Source organism: Myxine glutinosa, chromosome 1 (genome assembly GCF_964187855.1).
Source record: "Myxine glutinosa chromosome 1, kmMyxGlut1.1, whole genome shotgun sequence".
NCBI lineage: Eukaryota > Metazoa > Chordata > Myxini > Myxiniformes > Myxinidae > Myxine > Myxine glutinosa.
Window position 1 is genome coordinate 439,580,434 of NC_136261.1, and position 20,235 is coordinate 439,600,668.

General features: G+C 43.7%; 1 protein-coding gene across 1 annotated transcript; it reads left to right on the forward strand.

Moving 5' to 3' along the window:
• The first annotated feature begins 48 nt into the window (after positions 1-48).
• LOC137419622 (uncharacterized) lies at positions 49-18,836 on the forward strand. The gene is made up of 4 exons (XM_078766870.1): positions 49-283; positions 452-1,381; positions 18,316-18,500; positions 18,693-18,836. The coding sequence occupies exons 1-4, from the start codon at positions 49-51 to the stop codon at positions 18,834-18,836; spliced, it is 1,494 nt and encodes a 497-aa protein (XP_078622996.1).
• The last annotated feature ends 1,399 nt before the right edge of the window (positions 18,837-20,235 follow it).

Consider the following 20,235-nt stretch of genomic DNA (forward strand, 5'->3'; position numbering starts at 1 on the left):
TCTATCTGTGATGAAGGTTTCTCTCAAAAAGGCAATTTGAAATCACATATGAGGATCCATACAGGAGGGCGACCTCACAAATGTTCGATATGTGATGAAGGTTTCTCCAATAAAGGTGATTTGAAAAAACATATGAGGATACATACAGGAGAGCGTCCTTACAAATGCTCGATATGTGATAAAGGTTTCTCTCATAGCGGCAGTTTGAAAATACATATAAGGATCCATACAGGAGAGCGACCTTACAAATGCTCGATATGTGACAAAGGTTTCTCCAACAAAGGTGATTTCAAAAAACATATGAGGATCCATACATGAGAGCATCCTCACAAATGCTCGATATGTGTTAAAGGTTTCTCTCAAAAAGGCAGTTTGAAATTACATATGAGGATCCATACAGGAGCGCGACCTTACAAATGCTCGATATGTGACAAAGGTTTCTCTGATAAAGGCCATTTGAAATCACATATGAGGATCCATTCAGGAGAGCGACCTTACAAATGCTCGATATGTGACAAAAGTTTCTCTCAAAAAGGCCATTTGAAATCACATATGAGGATCCATACAGGACAGCGACCATACAAATGCTCGATATGTGACAAAGGTTTCTCTCACAACATCAGTTTGAATACACACATGAGGAACCATACAGGAAAACGTCCTCACAAATGCTCGATATGTGATAAAGGTTTCTCTCAAAAAGGCAATTTGAAATTACATATGAGTATCCACACAGGAGAGCGTCCTCACAAATGCTCGATATGTGACAAAGGTTTCTCCAATAAAGGTGATTTGAAATTACATATGAGGATCCATACAGGAGAGCGTCCTTTCAAATGCTCGATATGTGATAAAGGTTTCTCTCATAGCGGCAGTTTGAAATTACATATGACGATCCATACAGGAGAGCGTCCTTTCAAATGCACGATATGTGGTAAAGGTTCCTCTCAAAAAGGCCATTTGAAATTACATATGAGGATCCATACAGGAGAGCATCCCCACAAGTGCTCGATATGTGATAAAGGTTTCTCTCATATCGGCAATTTGAAATTACACATGAGGATCCATACAGGAGAGCAACCCCACAAATGCTCAATATGTGATAAAGGTTTCTCCCATAGTGGCAGTTTGAAATCACATATGAGGATCCACACAGGAGAGAGACCCCACAAATGCTCGATATGTGATAAAGGTTTCTCTCGAATCGGAGATTTGAAATTACATATTATGAGGATCCATACAGGAGAGCGACCCCACAAATGCTCGATATGTGAAAAAGGGTTCTCTCAAAACGGCGATTTGAAATCACACATGAGGATCCATTCAGGAGAGCGACCCCACAAATGCTCAATATGTGATAAAGGTTTCTCTCATAGCGGCAGTTTGAAATCACATATGAGGATCCATTCAGGAGAGCGACCCCACAAATGCTCGATATGTGACAAAGGTTTCTCTCATCACAGCACTTTGAAATTACATATGAGGATCCATACAGGAGAGCAACCTCACAAATGCTCAATGTGTGAAAAATGTTTCTCTCATAGCAGCAGTTTTAAATTACATATGAGGATCCATACAGGAGAGCGTCTGGACAAATTCTCAACAACAACAACAGGCATTTTTAGGTCATTTTCCCTGTGAGAGCGGAAGTTAGCCTTGCAGGCCCCATGACGATCTTCTCCATTTTGCCCTATTTTCTGCATCTCCCCTTGTTAACCCCTTTGACAGCATTTCTTCTTCCACCACCTTTAGCCAAGTCTTTATCTGTCTTCCCCATCCTCTACTTCCTTCTACATTCATTTCCATCACTCTTCTCAACCATTCACTTCATCCTTCCTCAACGCATGACCAAAACATCTCAAGCTGTTCTCTTCACAAGATCCATCACAGGCTCTATTCCCATCATCTTTCACAATTCATCATTTGGCTTCCTCTCTCTGAACGATACTCCACACATCCACCGAACCATTCGCATTTCCACCCTTTCCAGCCTTTGTTGCTGCTCTATGTTCATTACCTATGTTTCGCTCCCATAAATCATAACACTTCTCACACCTGCAGGATACACCTTTCCCTTCAGCTTTAACGATACTCCCCTCCTCGTCAGCATGCCACTCAGTTCCCAAAACTTCTTCCATGCACTTCTCACTCTGGCAACCGTTGCCGAGTATGATCTACCTTTTCCATTCAACATGTCTCCTGGGCAGCAAAATGTTTGCACACCTCCCAGCTTCATGGAATGGAATGTTTTCACACCTTCCGTCTCCAAGATCCAACTCAACATTTCCTCCATCTACAGCTTCCTCTGTGCACACCTTCCACTTTTATGTAGCTGCCACACTGGTGAATGACCTTCTCAGACCACTACATTTTTGATGAACCCACTCTCAGTGCACATTGCACATTGAATGGATTGCACTCTGACGCCCTACCTGCACATAGCACATAGCCACTTCCCAGTTCCTTCCACTTCACCACATGCTTTACCACTTGCCATCACCTTCGTTTTCCTGATATTCACCATCAGACCTTTTGTCTCCAAACATTCCTTCCACTTGTTCATCTTCTTCAGTCCATCCATACTTTCCGCAATCAACACCAGATCATCTGCATACAACATCTCCCATGGTAAACCCTCCTTTACATTCCGAGCCAGCACCTCCATCACAGCTACAAATAGTAGTGGACTTAGTACCGACCCCTGATGCACTCCCACCTTCACCTCAAACTCACCACTGTTCCCGTCCTTCGTCCTCACAGCTGTGCGCGCTCTTTCGTACATTGCCATCACGACTCTGATCAACCATTCCTCTACTCCTAACTTCCTCAATGCCCATGTCACTAATTAATGTGGAACACTATTGAATGCTTTCTCCAGATCAACAAACCCAAGAAACAACTTCTTCCTCTTCTCCATGTACTTCTCCTGCAACTGCCTTACAATAAAGAGCGCGTCTGTTGTTCCTCTTCCTGGCATAAATCCAACCTGCATTTCATCAATCCTCACTTTCTTCCTTATCCTCTCCAACACCCTTTCCAATACCTTCATTCCATGCTCCAATAACTTTATTGCTCGATACGAGCCACAGTCCAGAGGGTCACCTTTCCGCTTGTATAGAGGGACCAGGGACTCAGGTCCCAATCCACTGGAATGCAGCCTTCTTTCACCACCAGATTACAGGTCTCTGTCATTCTCTTCACACTCCAACTTGCTGCTGCCTTCAACATATCTCCCACAACTCCCGCGCGGTTCTCCTGCTTTTCTACTCCTCATTGCTTTTATCGCTTCCTCAACGTCCTTCTCAGTTATCTTCTCTGCCGGTCCTAAAACTGGGTTACCCTCCATGTTGCCGTCTCCTTCATTCTCTGCATTCAACAGCATTTCCATATATCTCTTCCATCTGGGTCCACAACAATTTGCCCCACTTCATCCTTCAAGCAACTCACCCCCATCACATTGCACCTCTCTTTCGCTATCTCCTTTGCAATCCTGAATACCGCGCTCTGGCCCTCTTCCTTATCCAAGCGTTCTCCGAACATTTTCCTACATGCTTCCTGTGCCTTTGCTACCTTTTTTTTTCAGCCTTCTTGGCTGCCTTATAACTTTCATGCTCTGCCTTTTCTGCCCCCGTACCCTTCGCCCTCTGCCACTCCTTGAACTTCTTCCTCTTCTTGTCAGTCCTCTTTCCAACTTCATCATCCCACCACCATGTTTCTGAGTGCCTTGGTGGTCCTTTAGCCCATCCACATTCATCACCAAAGGCTCCCAACAGACTATCTTTCATTGACATCCACCCACTTTCAAGCTCAACCACATCATCCCCTGCCATACTCAGCCTCTCTTTTAATGCCTCCCTCACTGTCACCTCTTTCAACCTCCACACCTACATTCTCGGTTGGTACTTCACCCGCCGAGCTGTCCTCGCACCTTTCACCCTTATGTCGAAGACAACCAAGTGGTGCTGTGAAACAGCCTCCTCCCCCGGGATCACCTTTGTGTCCCGGGGGTGCCTGTCTCGCCTACGCACCATCAGGTCGTCAACGGTTGTCGTCGACACACCTGACATGTATGTGACAAGCTTATTATCCGCTTTCTGTGACTGAGTATTACAAATCAACAAATCAGCTCCATCAGCAAACTCCAAAATCCTTTCACCTTCTCCATTCCTCACACCATATCTGTAACCCCCATGAACTCCCTCAAAACCATCTATACTCCTTCCTACATGTCCATTTAGGTCTCCTCCTACCACAACAACTTCCTCATCTTTCACCTTTTCCAGCAGCTTCTCTATTGCACACCAGAACATGACCTTCTCCATCGCTCCGACCGACCTGTGGAGCATATCCCGTGATGACATTCACCAAGAGCTTTTCAATCATCATTCTCACCATCATCACCTTTTCACTCACTCTAGTCAAACTCACCACACTGTCTACAAACTCTTCAGAAAACAGGTCACCAACACCATGCATGCCTTCTGGGCACCCTTGCCACACAAACTTGTATTTCTGTCCCTGCCTGCCCTTCACCATTCTCGCACCACTCCCCTTCCATCTCGTCTCCTGCACACAACATATGTCCACTCTTCTTCTGACCAATACTTCCACCACTTCTCCTGATGTCCCTGTCATTGTCCCGACATTCCATGTCCCAAACCTCAGAAACAGATCTCCACATGGGGCATCAGACGTTTCGTCGTCATAAATTGATTGATTTCCACCCTTGCTTCGATCGGGTTCCCCATCTTGATTTTTGACGAGAGGGAGTGAGGTCCCCCATGGGCTACTTCGGGCTGCACCCTGCCCATATGAAATTGTCATTGTCATGGATCCCTTTTCGAGGCAGTGTTTTATGGCTGGCTGCCCTTTCTGACGCCAACCACTTTTACTCCTCAGTCACATTTGCTCTACGGCTAGGATACGGTGGCCGTACCCCCCCTAAATTGACAGAAATGTGCGGCGGCCGCAGAGTTTCTGAGGTGGCATCAGGGTGGCCCTAGGGCGTATGGCTATCTTTTACAGGCCGTAGGGGTCGTTGTGGAATTATAGCGCAGAGTTATAACTTTTTTCATTTCTAGGTCGGCCGTAGCAATTTGACAAGCCATAGCCATGACAACTGTAAGTGCTGTTATACATATGAAAAATAACTGGTATATATACCCACTCGTAACCGTCCGTCTGGCCGCACGTTCACCTTAGGGCCCCCCTGCGGTCGCCTTGCGGGCACCTTGAGGCTACCTTGCGTCTGCCTTGAAAATTCTATGGCCGCCGCAGGGACGCCATAAGGTCACCGTGCGACATCAAATCAAAGACCGTACGGCACCCCCACGTTTTCGGTCTCCACAATTTCTAAATACCCCGTGCGGCTACCTGAAAAAAAAAACATATGTGACTGCTACATTGTGTGACCGTGGAAATACTGCGGCCGCCCTATAATTGCTAGTGGCCGTAGATTTTTTTAGACCCTACGGCCGCCGAGCCAAATGTGACTGAAGCATTAGTCGCCTCTTATGACACACAGGGATATGGTGTACCTATTCTAAACCGGGGTGCACACCGGTATAAAATCCTCACAAATGCTCGACATGTGATATATGATGATGCTCGATAAGGTCCTCACAAATGCTCGATTTGTGATAAAGGTTTCTCTCATAGCGGCAGTTTGAAATTACATATGAGGATCCATACAAAAATGCGTCCTTTGAAATGCTCTCTGTGATAACGGTTTCTCTCAAAAAGGCTATTTGAAATCATATATGAGGATCCATACAGGAGAACGACCTCACAAATGCTCCATGTGATAAAGGTTTCACTCAAAACGACAATTTGAAATTACATAAGAGGTTCCATGCTGGAGAGCATCCTTAAAACTGCTCGATTTGTGATAAAGGTTCCTCTCAAAACAACAATTTGAAATTACATATGAAGATCCATGCATGAGAACTGAAATCTGAAATACCAAACAAATATTGTTGGAAAAAGGTTTGCTGAAAAGGGTTTGTTAAATTCGCATAGCGTTACCCATACTGGCTTCTATGTGCCCCCCTTGTAAGCGATCCTCAGCAGTCGGCAAGGTATTCAGTGAACCAGTATGGAGAAAGCTGTATGCATTCACGATAGCCCTTTGAGCATATACCTTGTAAGCACAACTCCTCAGTGTACCATCTGTAACCCCTGATAACCATCCAGCACCCCGAACCCCGTGATGAAAGCCATATGACTGGTTGTCACCAGAATGTCCACGACAATGACTGCAAACGTGTCAGAAGATAACGAGAATCTCAAAATTCTAACCCCATCTGCGTCCTCAAACGAAGTTTAAAGAAAATAAAAAATAATGTAAAATTTATTAATTTATTTCTCATTATCCTCATAATGGAGCATTGTTGAAAAATTGAAACCAAAAACTCAAATGATAACAGAACTTAATCTCTCAATCTGATCTTGCATCTCATCGTGCTTCTTTCAGGGTCTTCCTGAGGTTGCCAGTTTGTAATTCTTGTTTCTGTCCTTGCCAGGTATCCAGTCAAGTTCCATTTGAGTTTTTTGATTGTGACCAGTGTTTAGGAATTTTGTTTTCCATCTGATTTCGTTGTTTTGCTTGTCCCTTTTTGGTTTTGCTCAGATGGCATCTTTCCATGGCAGTTTGAACATGAATTTTTACACAATCTTTGCTGTTGTCATTGTTTTATTGCCATGTGCGATATGGGGAGAACACCCTTGTTGTAAAATTGTTCATCAGAAGAAGACTTCTGCTTATGTTTTTCATGAAACTTGGATTGTGAAGGGTTTCACAATAAAGAGAGGTCCTTAAAGCACAAATGCAGTGTCTGTGTTATTGTGAATATGTAATGGCACATTATGATCAATTTATCTGTCTTTGGGGAGTTTGGAGCTGTCCATATCCCTATAAGTAATCCCGATCAAACTGAGAGTTGTTCACCAAACCAGTTGAAAGCCTCCAAGCAGCTCAGTTGCACAAGTCTTGACGTGGAAGGCCACACAACTAGTTGCTTAACCATTTTTCTCAACATCAATGACAATGCGTTGTTAATGGGAGGAATACGTTTGAACACAGAGGGGAACTCACTCCCTCCCTCTTCTCTCTCATCTCTCTCATCAATTCTCTCATCTCCTTTTACTGACCAGGTTGGAGTTCCTCAAGGCAGTGTTCTGGGACCTGTGCTTTTTCTAATCTTCATCAGTGATCTTTCTGACTCTGGAAAATCTTTATCTTTTTACTGATGACTCCACCTTCTGCCGTTCCATCTCTCATCCTTCAGATCGAAAGTTCTGGGCAAAAAGCAGCGTCTTAACTCTCTGCAGACTTGGACAAAAATTACGAGCTGGTCAATCACATTGAATATGTGTTTCAATCCTGACAAATCTTACACTCTCACCTTGTCTCTCCAAAAAGAGCGTCTGGAAGACCCTCACATCTCGTCGCTCAACAATCCTCTTTGAAGAGGTTCTGTCACTGAAGCTTTTTGGTTTCACTATCTGCAGTGATCTTCCTGGGAAAGCCACATGTCTAAGCTGACCTCCAAAGCCAGTCGCCAACTGGGCATCTTCCATCCTGCAAAGTCCTGCCTCGGCACTGCTGAGCTGCTCACCCCCAACAAAGCTTTCATCTGCAGTTTGAGGGAGTATACCTAGTGTGGCTCCATGCTGTAGAAACCAAATCATTTATGATTGTTGGTACCTCCCACGATGAATCTTATTATGAGGGCCTTTCACTCTCTCACAAAAGGGAGGTTGGTGGTCATTCTCTCTTCTATCGACTCCTCTTCGGCTTTGTAACCCCTGCTCTGACTGTTCTGTCTCCCTAATTTTCCCACAGGGTGCACAAGGTCTGCTTGCAGTAAGCCTCTTCCGGTGAAACTACCACAATCAAGACTCTCTGCTCACCTTCACTCTTTCATGCCTCTTTTTCCACCTGTGGAACAAAATTCCACACTCCACACTCTTCAATCCCACTCCTACTTCCAGGTCTTTAAAACAGGTGTTCAGCACCATCTCATATCTTTCTCCATCCAAAACCTTGATATTTTCTTCCCCCGTTAATCTATCTTAAATCCACCTTCCTCAAATTCCAATTTCTTTCCTGAATAAAACATCCCTGTCATGTCCATCGTGTTTATCCCATAGACTCCACCCCTGCTCTCTCTCTTTCACTGATCTCCTGATGTCCCTGTTCCCTACTGTTGTTGTACTTCCCTCTCTCTCCTCCTCCGCTTGTCTCCCATTACCCTTATTATATATTCCATGAGTTAGCTCTCATAGGAGCCGAGACCATGTATACAAAGAAGGTTTCACTGTCTCCCCCTTCTGACCAGCACTGTTCTTGGTCAGTTTCTCAGTGTGTGTGTTTTCACATGCAAGTGGATGAGAACGAACATGAGGGATATTTGTTGTTTTCCCAGGAAGTGTTTGAGTATGGTGACGGCCTGCACACATGGAAACTGGTTCCTCCTCTCAATTCCACACAGTCTGGTTGACTGTATATATTTGTGATCGGCTCAGTTCTGGAAATATATAAATGAATGACTCCATTGGTACGACTATATCTAACCATCAACTCTGAAATTACGTTTAATCCAATTATTAGGTCCATTTTTAAACCGTTTTTAACTCAACTAGACTACGTCCAGCTGAGTTTTTGTCGACACCCAGTGTCCGTCGTTCGTCGTCTGTCTGTCTGTCTGTTGTCTGTAAACAATTCGACGTCTACGCTCTAAAAGTCACAAATATGGATAAAATTTGATGAAACTTGTTATGCAGCATCTTTAAGACATAAACTAGTTTGGGATTGCATTTGGGCGTTGCACCCCCAAAAATGGGCGTGGCAGGGTGGCCATATTGCAAAATCAATTTTTGTCAATCTGGTACTTCCTCATGTAGATAGAAGGCTGAAACTTGGTGTGTAGACAGTATGTAACAAACCTCAACACATAATATTCTAACCATATTGATATAGACCAGTTGAGTTCAGGTTCCCTGGAACCTCTAGTTAAGCTTAAACTCTGCTTCAAAACATTCTTCAAATGGAATGGGGCTTCCATTTTCAGCCTTTAATCAATCCATCCTGTAGGATTTCTTCCACTGGTCTTACAACGGTGTCTGGCAAGTTATCTTGTAGCCAGTCTCTACTTGCTTTGCTTACCTGGGAACCAGTATCCCAAAGGGCCTGACTCTCAATGCCATTGAGTTTACAGTGCATTATGGGTAAAACGTAGTCGTGCACTGACGAACATCGACATTATTTAATGGTCAATCAGCAAAACTGAAACGCTGATTTCTTTTGAAAATTGGAGACTATTTTCTTTATATTTTATCTTTCGATCCCAACTTTGCTGCCTTCCTCACTGAGGGTGTCACCTGGGAGAAGAAGAGCAGAGCGGTCCCCTTTCATGGACTCGATGATTATGGCAATATCCCCGCTGAGCAGCGTCGAACTGCCCAGCAGAAAACTGCCGTTCTGGAACTTATGCTCGGTCAAATTGCAAACTACTGCCCTGTGATATCCCGTAACACTATAGTCCGAAACTTTGGGTCCTTGACTTTATACAGATTATAACTTACTAGCGGGGTCACCCGTGGGAATCCCACGGGCATGGATGTGTGTGACATTTCGACATATTGAGTTATATGCTGCACATTCATTTTTACAAAATGGTTACTGGCAAGTCATCAGATCCAGAAATGGTGTGAATTTAGTTATTTCACATAATATGTGACCCCTCACTCCTCTCCACCTGACACTCTCCTGTCTCCACCTGACACTCTCCTGTCTCCACCTGACACTCTCCTCTCTCCACCTAGCACTCCTCTCCTCTCCAAACCCTCACATCCCTCTCCTTTCCAATCCCTCACCTCTCCAATCCCTCACACTCCTCTCCTCTCCAATCCTTCACACGCCTCACACTCCTCTCCAATCGCGCCTCACACTCCTCTCCAATCGCGCCTCACACTCCTCTCCAATCGTGCCTCACACTCCTCTCCAATCGTGCCTCACACTCCCCTCCAATCACTCCTCTCCAATCGTGCCTCACACTCCTCTCCAATCACGCCTCACACTCCTCTCCAATCGTGCCTCACACTCCTCTCCAATCGCGCCTCACACTCCTCTCCAATCGCGCCTCAATTGCCTCTCCAATCGGCTTTCCCCGTCTCGTTTCTCTCCTTTTTCTCCCGTCTCGTTCTTTTTCTTGCTCCAAATCGGCCCGTCGGAATCGGAAATCGGCCCGTCTCGCCCGTCGGCCCGTCGGAATCGGAAATCGGCCCGTCTTGCTTTTGTGCTTGTGCGTAAATAAATTGTGTTCATGACACCATTTCTGGTGTTGGGCTAGCGGCTAGGGTGCCGGCTTAGGATCCTGGGTTCGAATCTCGGTCGATCGCCGAATTAATGCCAGGGGGGTTGACTCAGCCTGTCATCCTTCCGAGGTCGGCTAATTGAGTACCAGTTCACTGGTAATTCCCTGTTTGTCGTTGAAGGCGGCAAAAAGGGTTGGCGTCAGGAAGGGCATCCGGCCGTAAAACATTGCTTCAAAAAGGGGACAAAAAAACAACAACTACCACGGTCCCCGAAAAGGCCAACCCCCGCTTTGCGGGGAAAAATGGCCTCTAAACGGTGGTTTTTACACCATTTCTGGATCTGATGACTTGCCAGTAACCATTTTGTAAAAATGAATGTGGAGCATCTAACTCAATATGTCGAAATGTCACACACATCCATGCCCGTGGGATTCCCACGGGTGACCCCGCAAGTTTGCATTGACGTTCGTCGATGGACTCGTTCGCCCGTCTCATTCGTTTTCTTGCTGCATCCTGTTCAAGTCTGCGTTCTTCATCGATCGTCTCATTCATTTTGGAAATAGAAGTTTCCACGCAGCGCATGAATTGTCACGATCCTCAAGAGGAATTTGTCTCGTAATCATCAAATGATAAATGGCAAGTAAATTATATTGTGGAAAATTAAAGATTTCAAATAAACCTATTTAAAGTGTATTCGCACATAACTAATTTTAAAAAACGAAGAAATATCTCTCGGTAATTTCCTGAAACATATTTTACTTCCGGCTAATAATGTTGAATTAAATAAAAACGAAGAAATATATGTCGGCATCATTGTTGACGTTTTTGTGACGACTGTCATCAAACGAAAAAGTAATATATCTTAACGGAAAAGCAAAAGCGAATTTTTAATATATATCGACACGTTGCCGTCGGTGTCATGTTGGGCGGTGTATGATACACCATGACGCGATTTTTAAAAATATATCTCTGCATTTTCCCGCATGTGTGGAATGTTCTCAATTATTGCTGACACCGAGTCCAAAACCATCGATAAAAATGAAATCATATGGTGAGTTAGATTGGAGATAAAGGCGTGAGAGAGACTCAATGGCCTTGAAGTTGAAGTTACAGGCGTTTGAGAATTCATTTCGTTCTATAAACGGCAACTTTCATTGGATTTCCTTCCCGTTTTTTTTCAACCGAGTCGAAAACTATGTTAGCGACTGTGAAAAATGAAATGATATATCGAATTTTTAATATGTATCGACACGTTGCCGTCGGTGTCATGTTAGGCGGTGTATGATACACCATGACGCGATTTAAAAAAATATATCTGCATTTTCCCGCGTGTGTGGAATGTTCTCAATTATTGCTGACACCGACTCTAAAACCATCGATAAAAATGAAATCATATGGTGAGTTAGATTGGAGATAAAGGCGTGAGAGAGACTCAATGGCCTTGAAGTTACAGGCATTTGAGAATTCATTTCGTTCTATAAACGGCAACTTTCATCGGATTTTCTTCTCGTTTTTTTTCAACCGAGTCTAAAACTATGTTAGCGACTGTGAAAAATGAGATGATATATCGAATTTAAAATAGATATCGACACATTGCCGTCGGTGTAATGTTGGGCGGTGTATGATACACCATGACGCGATTTTAAAAAATATATCTCTGCATTTTCCCGCGTGTGTGGAATGTTTGTGGAAAATTAAAGATTTCAAATAAACCTATTTAAAGTGTATGCGCACATAACTAATAAAAAAAACGAAGAAATATCTCTCGGTAATTTCCTGAAACATATTTTACTTCCGGCTAATATGTTGAATGAAATAAAAACGAAGAAATATATGTCGGCATCATTGTTGACGTTTTTGTGACGACTATCATCAAACGAAATAGTAATATATCATAACGGAAAAGCAAAAGCGAATTTTTAATATATATCGACACATTGCCGGCGGTGTCATGTTGGGCGGTGTATGATACACCATGACGCGATTTTAAAAAATATATCTCTGCATTTTCCCGCGTGTGTGGATTGTTCTCAATTATTGCTGACACCGAGTCTAAAAGTAAAACCATCGATAAAAATGAAATCATATGGTGAGTTAGATTGGAGATAAAGGCGTGAGAGAGACTCAATGGCCTTGAAGTTACAGGCCTTTGAGAATTCATTTCGTTCTATAAACGGCAACTTTCATCGGATTTTCTTCCCGTTTTTTTTCAACCGAGTCTAAAACTATGTTAGTGACTGTGAAAAATGAAATGATTTATCGAATTTGATTTGAAATAAAACTGGGGGAGAGCAAGACACCACGGGCCTACAAAACAGGACTCAAAGCTATGCGAGTTAATAAAATGGTGGATATTTGTTTATAGCCACTCCCAGAATGGGTGGAGCTATGGGTGGAGCTACTCTGCAAACCGAGTAAGCCACACCCCGGACAGACACCCAACAGATAGACAGACAGACAGACAGAATCATCTACGGCTATTATAATATAGACTAGCGGGGTCACCCGTGGGAATCCCACGGGCATGGACATGTGTGACATTTCGACATATTGAGTTAGATGCTGCACCTGCACATTCAGTTATATAAAATGGTTACTGGTAATTGATCACATCCACAAATGATGTAATCCACACAATTTATGTACTTTACATAACGTTAATAGGAATACATGCCCGTGTAGCTGGGAAATACAGTTTGTTTGAAATAAATCACAAATATCAGAAGAAAGTTTTTTAAATTTAGAACTATTCTCAGAGTTAAACATCACCGTAATATTATGCGGTTGCTTCAACGTTTTCGGTGAATTATATGTCATTCCCATCTACACGGGCATGTATTCCTATTAACGTTATGTAAAGTACATAAATTGTGTGGATTACATCATTTGTGGATGTGATCAATTGCCAGTAACCATCTTATATAACTGAATGTGCAGGCGCAGCATGTAACTCAATATGTCGAAATGTCACACACATCCATGCCCGTGGGATTCCCGCATGGATGTGTATGGCGAATTTTAAATATATGTCGACTGTTATTTTAGGCGGTGTATTTTCGTTTATCATCATGGCGCGATTTAAAAAAATATATCTCTGCATTTTCCTCTCCAATACCTCCTCACACTTTACACACACACCGGCCCATGTTTACATATACACACACACACACATATACACCCACACACATATACACATACACACACACGTACATCGACACACATGCACACACACACACACACACACACACACACACACACCACACACACACACACACACACACACACACACACACACACACACACACACACACACACACACACACACACACACACACACACACGTACAGACACATATACACATATGCACATATGCAAATATGTATACACATATGTATCCACATATACACATATATACACATATATACATCTCCACACACACACACACACACACACACACACACACACACACACACACACACACACACACACACACACACACACACACACACAAAAACAGACACACACACACACACACGTACAGACACATATACACACAAACACACACACACAGACATGTATATACACATACAACAACAACATGCATTTTAAGGCCATTTTCCCTGCTAGAGCGGGGGTTAGCCTACATACACATACACACACATATATACACACACACACATATTCACGCGCGCACACACACACACACACACGTACACACGTACACACACGTACACATGTCCCACATGTATATATCCCACATCCCACATGTATATACATGTTTAAAGTGTACGTGCCCTTCCCCCCTCCCCCGCCCGGCAACGCTGGGTACTTCTGCTGGTAACGAATAAAATAAAAACGAAGAAATAGGTGGAATTGGCTGAAATTCGCTCGGTGAATTCACGCGGTGTATTCGGTTCGGCTCGGTTCACTCGGTTTAAAGAAAAAGCGATAATGTCGACATGTTGCTGTCTGTGTCATGTTGGGCAGTGTATGATACTCGTTGGCTGTTGGGCGGTGTATGATACTTGTTGGCTGTTGGGCGGTGTTGTGCGGTGATATGGTGTATTTTAAAAAATATATCTCTGCATTTTCCCGCGTTGGTGACACCGAGTCGTTCTTCATCGATCGTCTCATTCATTTTGGAAATGGAAGTTTCCACGCAACGCATGAATTGTCACGATCCTCAAGAGGAATTTGTCTCGTAATCATCAAATGATAAATGGCAAGTAAATTATATTGTGGAAAATTAAAGATTTCAAATAAACCTATTTAAAGTGTATGCGCACATAACTAATAAAAAAAACGAAGAAATATCTCTCGGTAATTTCCTGAAACATATTTTACTTCCGGCTAATATGTTGAATGAAATAAAAACGAAGAAATATATGTCGGCATCATTGTTGACGTTTTTGTGACGACTATCATCAAACGAAATAGTAATATATCATAACGGAAAAGCAAAAGCGAATTTTTAATATATATCGACACATTGCCGGCGGTGTCATGTTGGGCGGTGTATGATACACCATGACGCGATTTTAAAAAATATATCTCTGCATTTTCCCGCGTGTGTGGATTGTTCTCAATTATTGCTGACACCGAGTCTAAAAGTAAAACCATCGATAAAAATGAAATCATATGGTGAGTTAGATTGGAGATAAAGGCGTGAGAGAGACTCAATGGCCTTGAAGTTACAGGCCTTTGAGAATTCATTTCGTTCTATAAACGGCAACTTTCATCGGATTTTCTTCCCGTTTTTTTTCAACCGAGTCTAAAACTATGTTAGCGACTGTGAAAAATGAAATGATTTATCGAATTTGATTTGAAATAAAACTGGGGGAGAGCAAGACACCACGGGCCTACAAAACAGGACTCAAAGCTATGCGAGTTAATAAAATGGTGGATATTTGTTTATAGCCACTCCCAGAATGGGTGGAGCTATGGGTGGAGCTACTCTGCAAACCGAGTAAGCCACACCCCGGACAGACACCCAACAGATAGACAGACAGACAGACAGAATCATCTACGGCTATTATAATATAGATAGTCAGGTTCACTTTGTCAATAAATTATATTTCGTTCAAAATCATGGTAGATTAGCAAACCTATACATTTTTGGAAAGGTTATAGCATAAGGAAACTAAAAATCAATGTTTGCATTTGGAGAGATACCTGTATGGCGGCCATTTTGGAAATCTAAAATGGCGGCCATACAGGTATCACCGCAAATGTAAACATTGATTTTCAGATTTTCGATGTAATAACGTTTCCAAAAGTGTATAGGTTTGCTAATCTACCATGATTTTGAACGAAAAAACATAGTGAACCTGACTAGTCAGGTTCACTGTGTTAACAAATATAATTTCGTTCTAAATTTTGGGAGATTAGCAAACTTGTACATTTTTGGAATCATCAGAGCGTGGAGAATCCGAAAATCAATGTTGGCATTTGCACAGACACCTGCATGGCCGCCATTTTGGATTTTCAAGATGGCCGCCATAAAATACATATTTTGCGCTATCTCGGCTTCTAGTCAACCTAGAAACTTAATTAAATATGCTAATCCTATGTTTTCTGGGTCAAGGAATGCAATAAAGGCCTCAAAATAGTGCGCAGGGTTATAGAAAAGCACCAAACAAAGGTAATTGAAAACCATTGTCTTTATATTTGTGATAAAACTGTATCACATAATACATGATATTGCAAGTCCTTTGAAGTTATAGGTATGGGTTTATAAAGCAAGAAAGCAGCCTTGTTAGTATCAGATGGAACTATTAGTCCTATACACAGGATCTACTAGGTCTATACCGTTCAGGAATATGCTTTTACACATCTTCATCACTGTCCTGAGTGTCATTTTCGCAAAGGTGTCGACGCAAATGCAAACATTAATTTTTGGATTCCTCATGCTCTGAATATTCCAGAAATGTATAGTTTTGCTAATCTACCAAAATTGTCAACGAAAAAACATAGCGAACCTGACTATTAGGTGGTTAAAATCAATAACAGATACTCTAAATGCCTAAGTATTAGCACAGGAGCACCTCAAGGATGTGTGCTCTCTCCTCTCATGTACTCTACGTATACAAATGACTGCATCTCCATTCAGGACTCTGTCAGAATGTTCAAGTTCGCAGATGACACGACAGTTGTGGGCCTCATCTCCTCTGGTGATGAATCAGCCCACCACGCCAAAATCTCCCTCATGGTAAACTGGTGTCACAACAACAATCTACAGCTGTCCATCACGAAAACCAAAGAGATGGTTGTGGACTTCAGGAGGGACGAGATGGAGATTTAGCCTCTGGTCATCAACGGCCAAGTGGTGGAGCAGGTATGCAACTTTAAGTTTCTCAGCACCACCATCTCATCCTTTCTGAAGTGGGAGGATAACACCATCTCTATCGTAAAAAGGGCCACCAGTGACTATTCTTTCTGAGGCAACTCAGGAAGTTCAGAGTGTCAAGGGAGGGCATACTCCAGTTTTATCGCGCTGTCATTGAATCCACACTTACCTTCTCAATAACTGTTTGGTTCAGCAGTATCACAGCCCAGGAAAAAAAGGAGTTGGACAAAGTAATACGTACAGCGTTCAAAATCATTGGAACTGACCTGCCCTATCTATCCTACATCCACGAGTCCCGAATGCATAAGGTTGGCTTGAATATCTTTAAGGATGGTTCTCATCCAACCAACCCCCTGTTCGAACTCCTACCCTCAGGGAAAAGACTCAGAGCCCTCCAGGTTCAGGAACGGTACCCATGCTACTGCCATCCACATTCTGAATGCACAGTACCACTCCTATAACTATTAACTACTCATGAGCTTATAATGCATTTGGCACTTTAGCTACAGGCCATTTTAAATGCTCTTATATGCATCTTATAATGTATACTATGACCACTGCATGTTTGGATGTTTACCATACTTTATTCATGTGTGTTTTTTTTTGTTGTTGAACTTTTAGTGTATACAACGACCAATGAATGTTTGGAGGTTTACCATGCCCCATTCTTGTTTTTTTGTCTAAAAGAGCACACTACCTCAAATTCCTAAAAACTGTCAAGTTGATGTGGTAATAAAATATTGAATCTTGATATGCATGTATACCAGATCCGCAATTGGAATGCCTGGATCAGAAACGGCTCTTGAAGAACTCACATGCTTGGTGTCCTTGGTGATCTCTTGGAGAAGGGAACCGTCGCCAAGTGTGCGACAACCTCTATGGTGGCGGCAGCACATTGGATGAGCTCCTCCAAAACTGGTGAATGGTTTTGCATGCCCTGTATAAATGTCGACTCCGCCTATTTGATCCAAAGACTGTTATATGCCCGAAGAGCACTACCATCTTGGGCTGGATATAGTCTAATGGTACTATCCAGACCAGCACACATCGCGTGGCTACTCTCTCCATGTGCTCGGCTCCTGAGAAGGTCAGAGGAATGAGTCCTTTTATTGGGGCATATAAGGTTCAGACTCGTGCTATCCCTTGCTGTTCAACACTGCTATCCCCCTTGGATGATGATGTGGCCGGATGCCAAACACTGGACAGAGTTATGTGGACTGACAAGTTGCATGATGCCTTCCGCAGAGCCCAAGCCGCTCTTACTTCAACCCATACTGTTGTTCTTCCTCGTCCGAATGATCAGTTGTGGATTGTAACAGACGGTTCAGTAAAACAACATAGTATTGGATCGACTTTGTACATAACACGCAGTGGAAGACCTCACCTGGTGGGTTTCTTTAGTGTGAAATTACGTGGACGCCAACCTACCTGGTTGCCTTGTGAGGTGGAGGCTCTTTCCATTACCACCTGGGTAAAACACTTCAGTCCCTTTATTATCCAGTCTAAGCATTACGCTTCCATCCTCACCGATAGCAAGCCGTGCGTACAAGCATACGGGAAGCTGTGTCGTGGTGAGTTCTCTGCGAGCCCTCGTATATCCTCATTCCTGTCCACTGTCAGCCGGTATCAGGCAACTGTTCGTCACCTTGCAGGGTCCGCCAACATTCCATCTTTTGCCATGCACAATGCCCCGAACTGCACTGATACCACCTGTCAGATTTGTGCCTTCATTAGAAGCGAAGAGGAAGCCGTAGTCCTGCATATATCAGCTCAGGACATTATTTCCGGTCGTGCCAAACTGCTCTTCACAAACAGAGCCGCTTGGTTGGCAGTGCAGGTGTAGTGCACAGACTTAAGGTGGACTCATGCCCACCTCGTTCAGGGCACCCATCTATCAATGAAAGCCACCAACATCAAGGATGTCAAACGATACCTCCAGGTCGTTTTAGTGTCCAAAGATGGCCTAGTAGTAGTTTGTCATAACGAGCCCCTGTCCTCAGCACATGAGTGCATCATTGTCCCACGTTAGGTACTCGATGGCCTACTAACAGCACGACACATTCAGTTGGATCACCCGAGGCGTTATCATCTTAGTTCCGTCATTCACCGCTGTTTCTACGCTCTCGACATGGATGGAGCAGTTGATCAGGTGACCTCCAAGTGCCACCAGTGAGCTGCTTTGTGCAACACACCCCACACCATCATCAAACAGTCCACTGGAGACCCTCCTGTTGCCACCAGTGAGCTGCATTGTGCAACACAACCCACACCATCATCAAATAGTCCACTGGAGACCTTCCTGGTGCAGTCGGTGTGTCCTTTACAGCAGATTCGCAGCAGATGTAATCAAATGCAATCACCAGTTGATTCTTGTATTGTGAGAATGTACCTCCTATTACACTACATCATGTATCGTGGACAATGCAATGATCAACCCAGCACACTCCGCGATAACTTGGTCCATTTTTGCAGAGAGCTCCGGCCATTGGATGGTGCATCTGCTGTCATCCGCACCGATCCGGCCTCCGGCTTCACACATTTGGTTCATGACGAGTTTCTTAAACATCATCGCATGTGCATTGAGATTGGTCGCATTAAAAATCCCAACAAGAATCCCGTCGGGAGAAGGCAGTTCGTGAACTTGAGGATGAACTTTCACTACAGGAGCCGATGGGAGGACCAGCAACCCCATTCACCCTCCCACTGGGCACTGCCAGTCTGAATTCACGAATTCGTGCCCGGGGCCTCTCAGCCCGTGAGATGTGGTGCCAGCGGGATCAGTTCACAAATCGACAAATCCCATTCTCTGACCTGCAAAATGATAGAAACCCAACACCAGCTTTGTTCTTCAAACCACCAATTTAGTGAGAAGTCCAAGGCGCCCAAGGGGTCTGTCAGGCCCAACATGTTGGTGGAAGTTGGTGATTTAGTCTCTCTGTACTCCCTACCGTAACAAGTCATGCACAAGAAACCGCTACATCGTTTCGGCCATCGATGGACCCTGCTGTAACATACGCAAGTTTTTAGGATCCCGATTGAGGAGTGCAGCGGATCGGGTCAAAAAAATCAGAATGCTACAAGATATCCAAGTACTGGGAAGATATGCTTGCACTTTCTCGCAATGGGGTACATGGAGGTTCTCTGTTCACTGAAGACATTTGCCTCCAACCAACATCAAAATCACCAGACCCCCCCATATATCCACTATGAGCTGTCTACACCTGTCGACAGTTCTGAATCCTTACCAATCCCTATCAGCCAAGCACCGGATCACATCTCCGTTACACCCCCAAAGCTTAACACCCGTAAACCAGATCACTCCCAATCTGTTGAGGCCATCGGTGACACCAGTGTGGATCATCCAACAATGTCTCCAAGCGACTGTGCACCAAGATGCTACAGCCGTCCACGATACCATCCCAAGTACTTGAAGGATTATATTTTGGATGCGTAGGATCGTCATATGATGGTCATAATACTTGCCTAAGTATTGTAATGGGGCAGAGCAGTCCCTGAGGTTGGAGGGGAGTCTTCCCCTGTAATGGACTTACATAAACTGTACATGACTAATT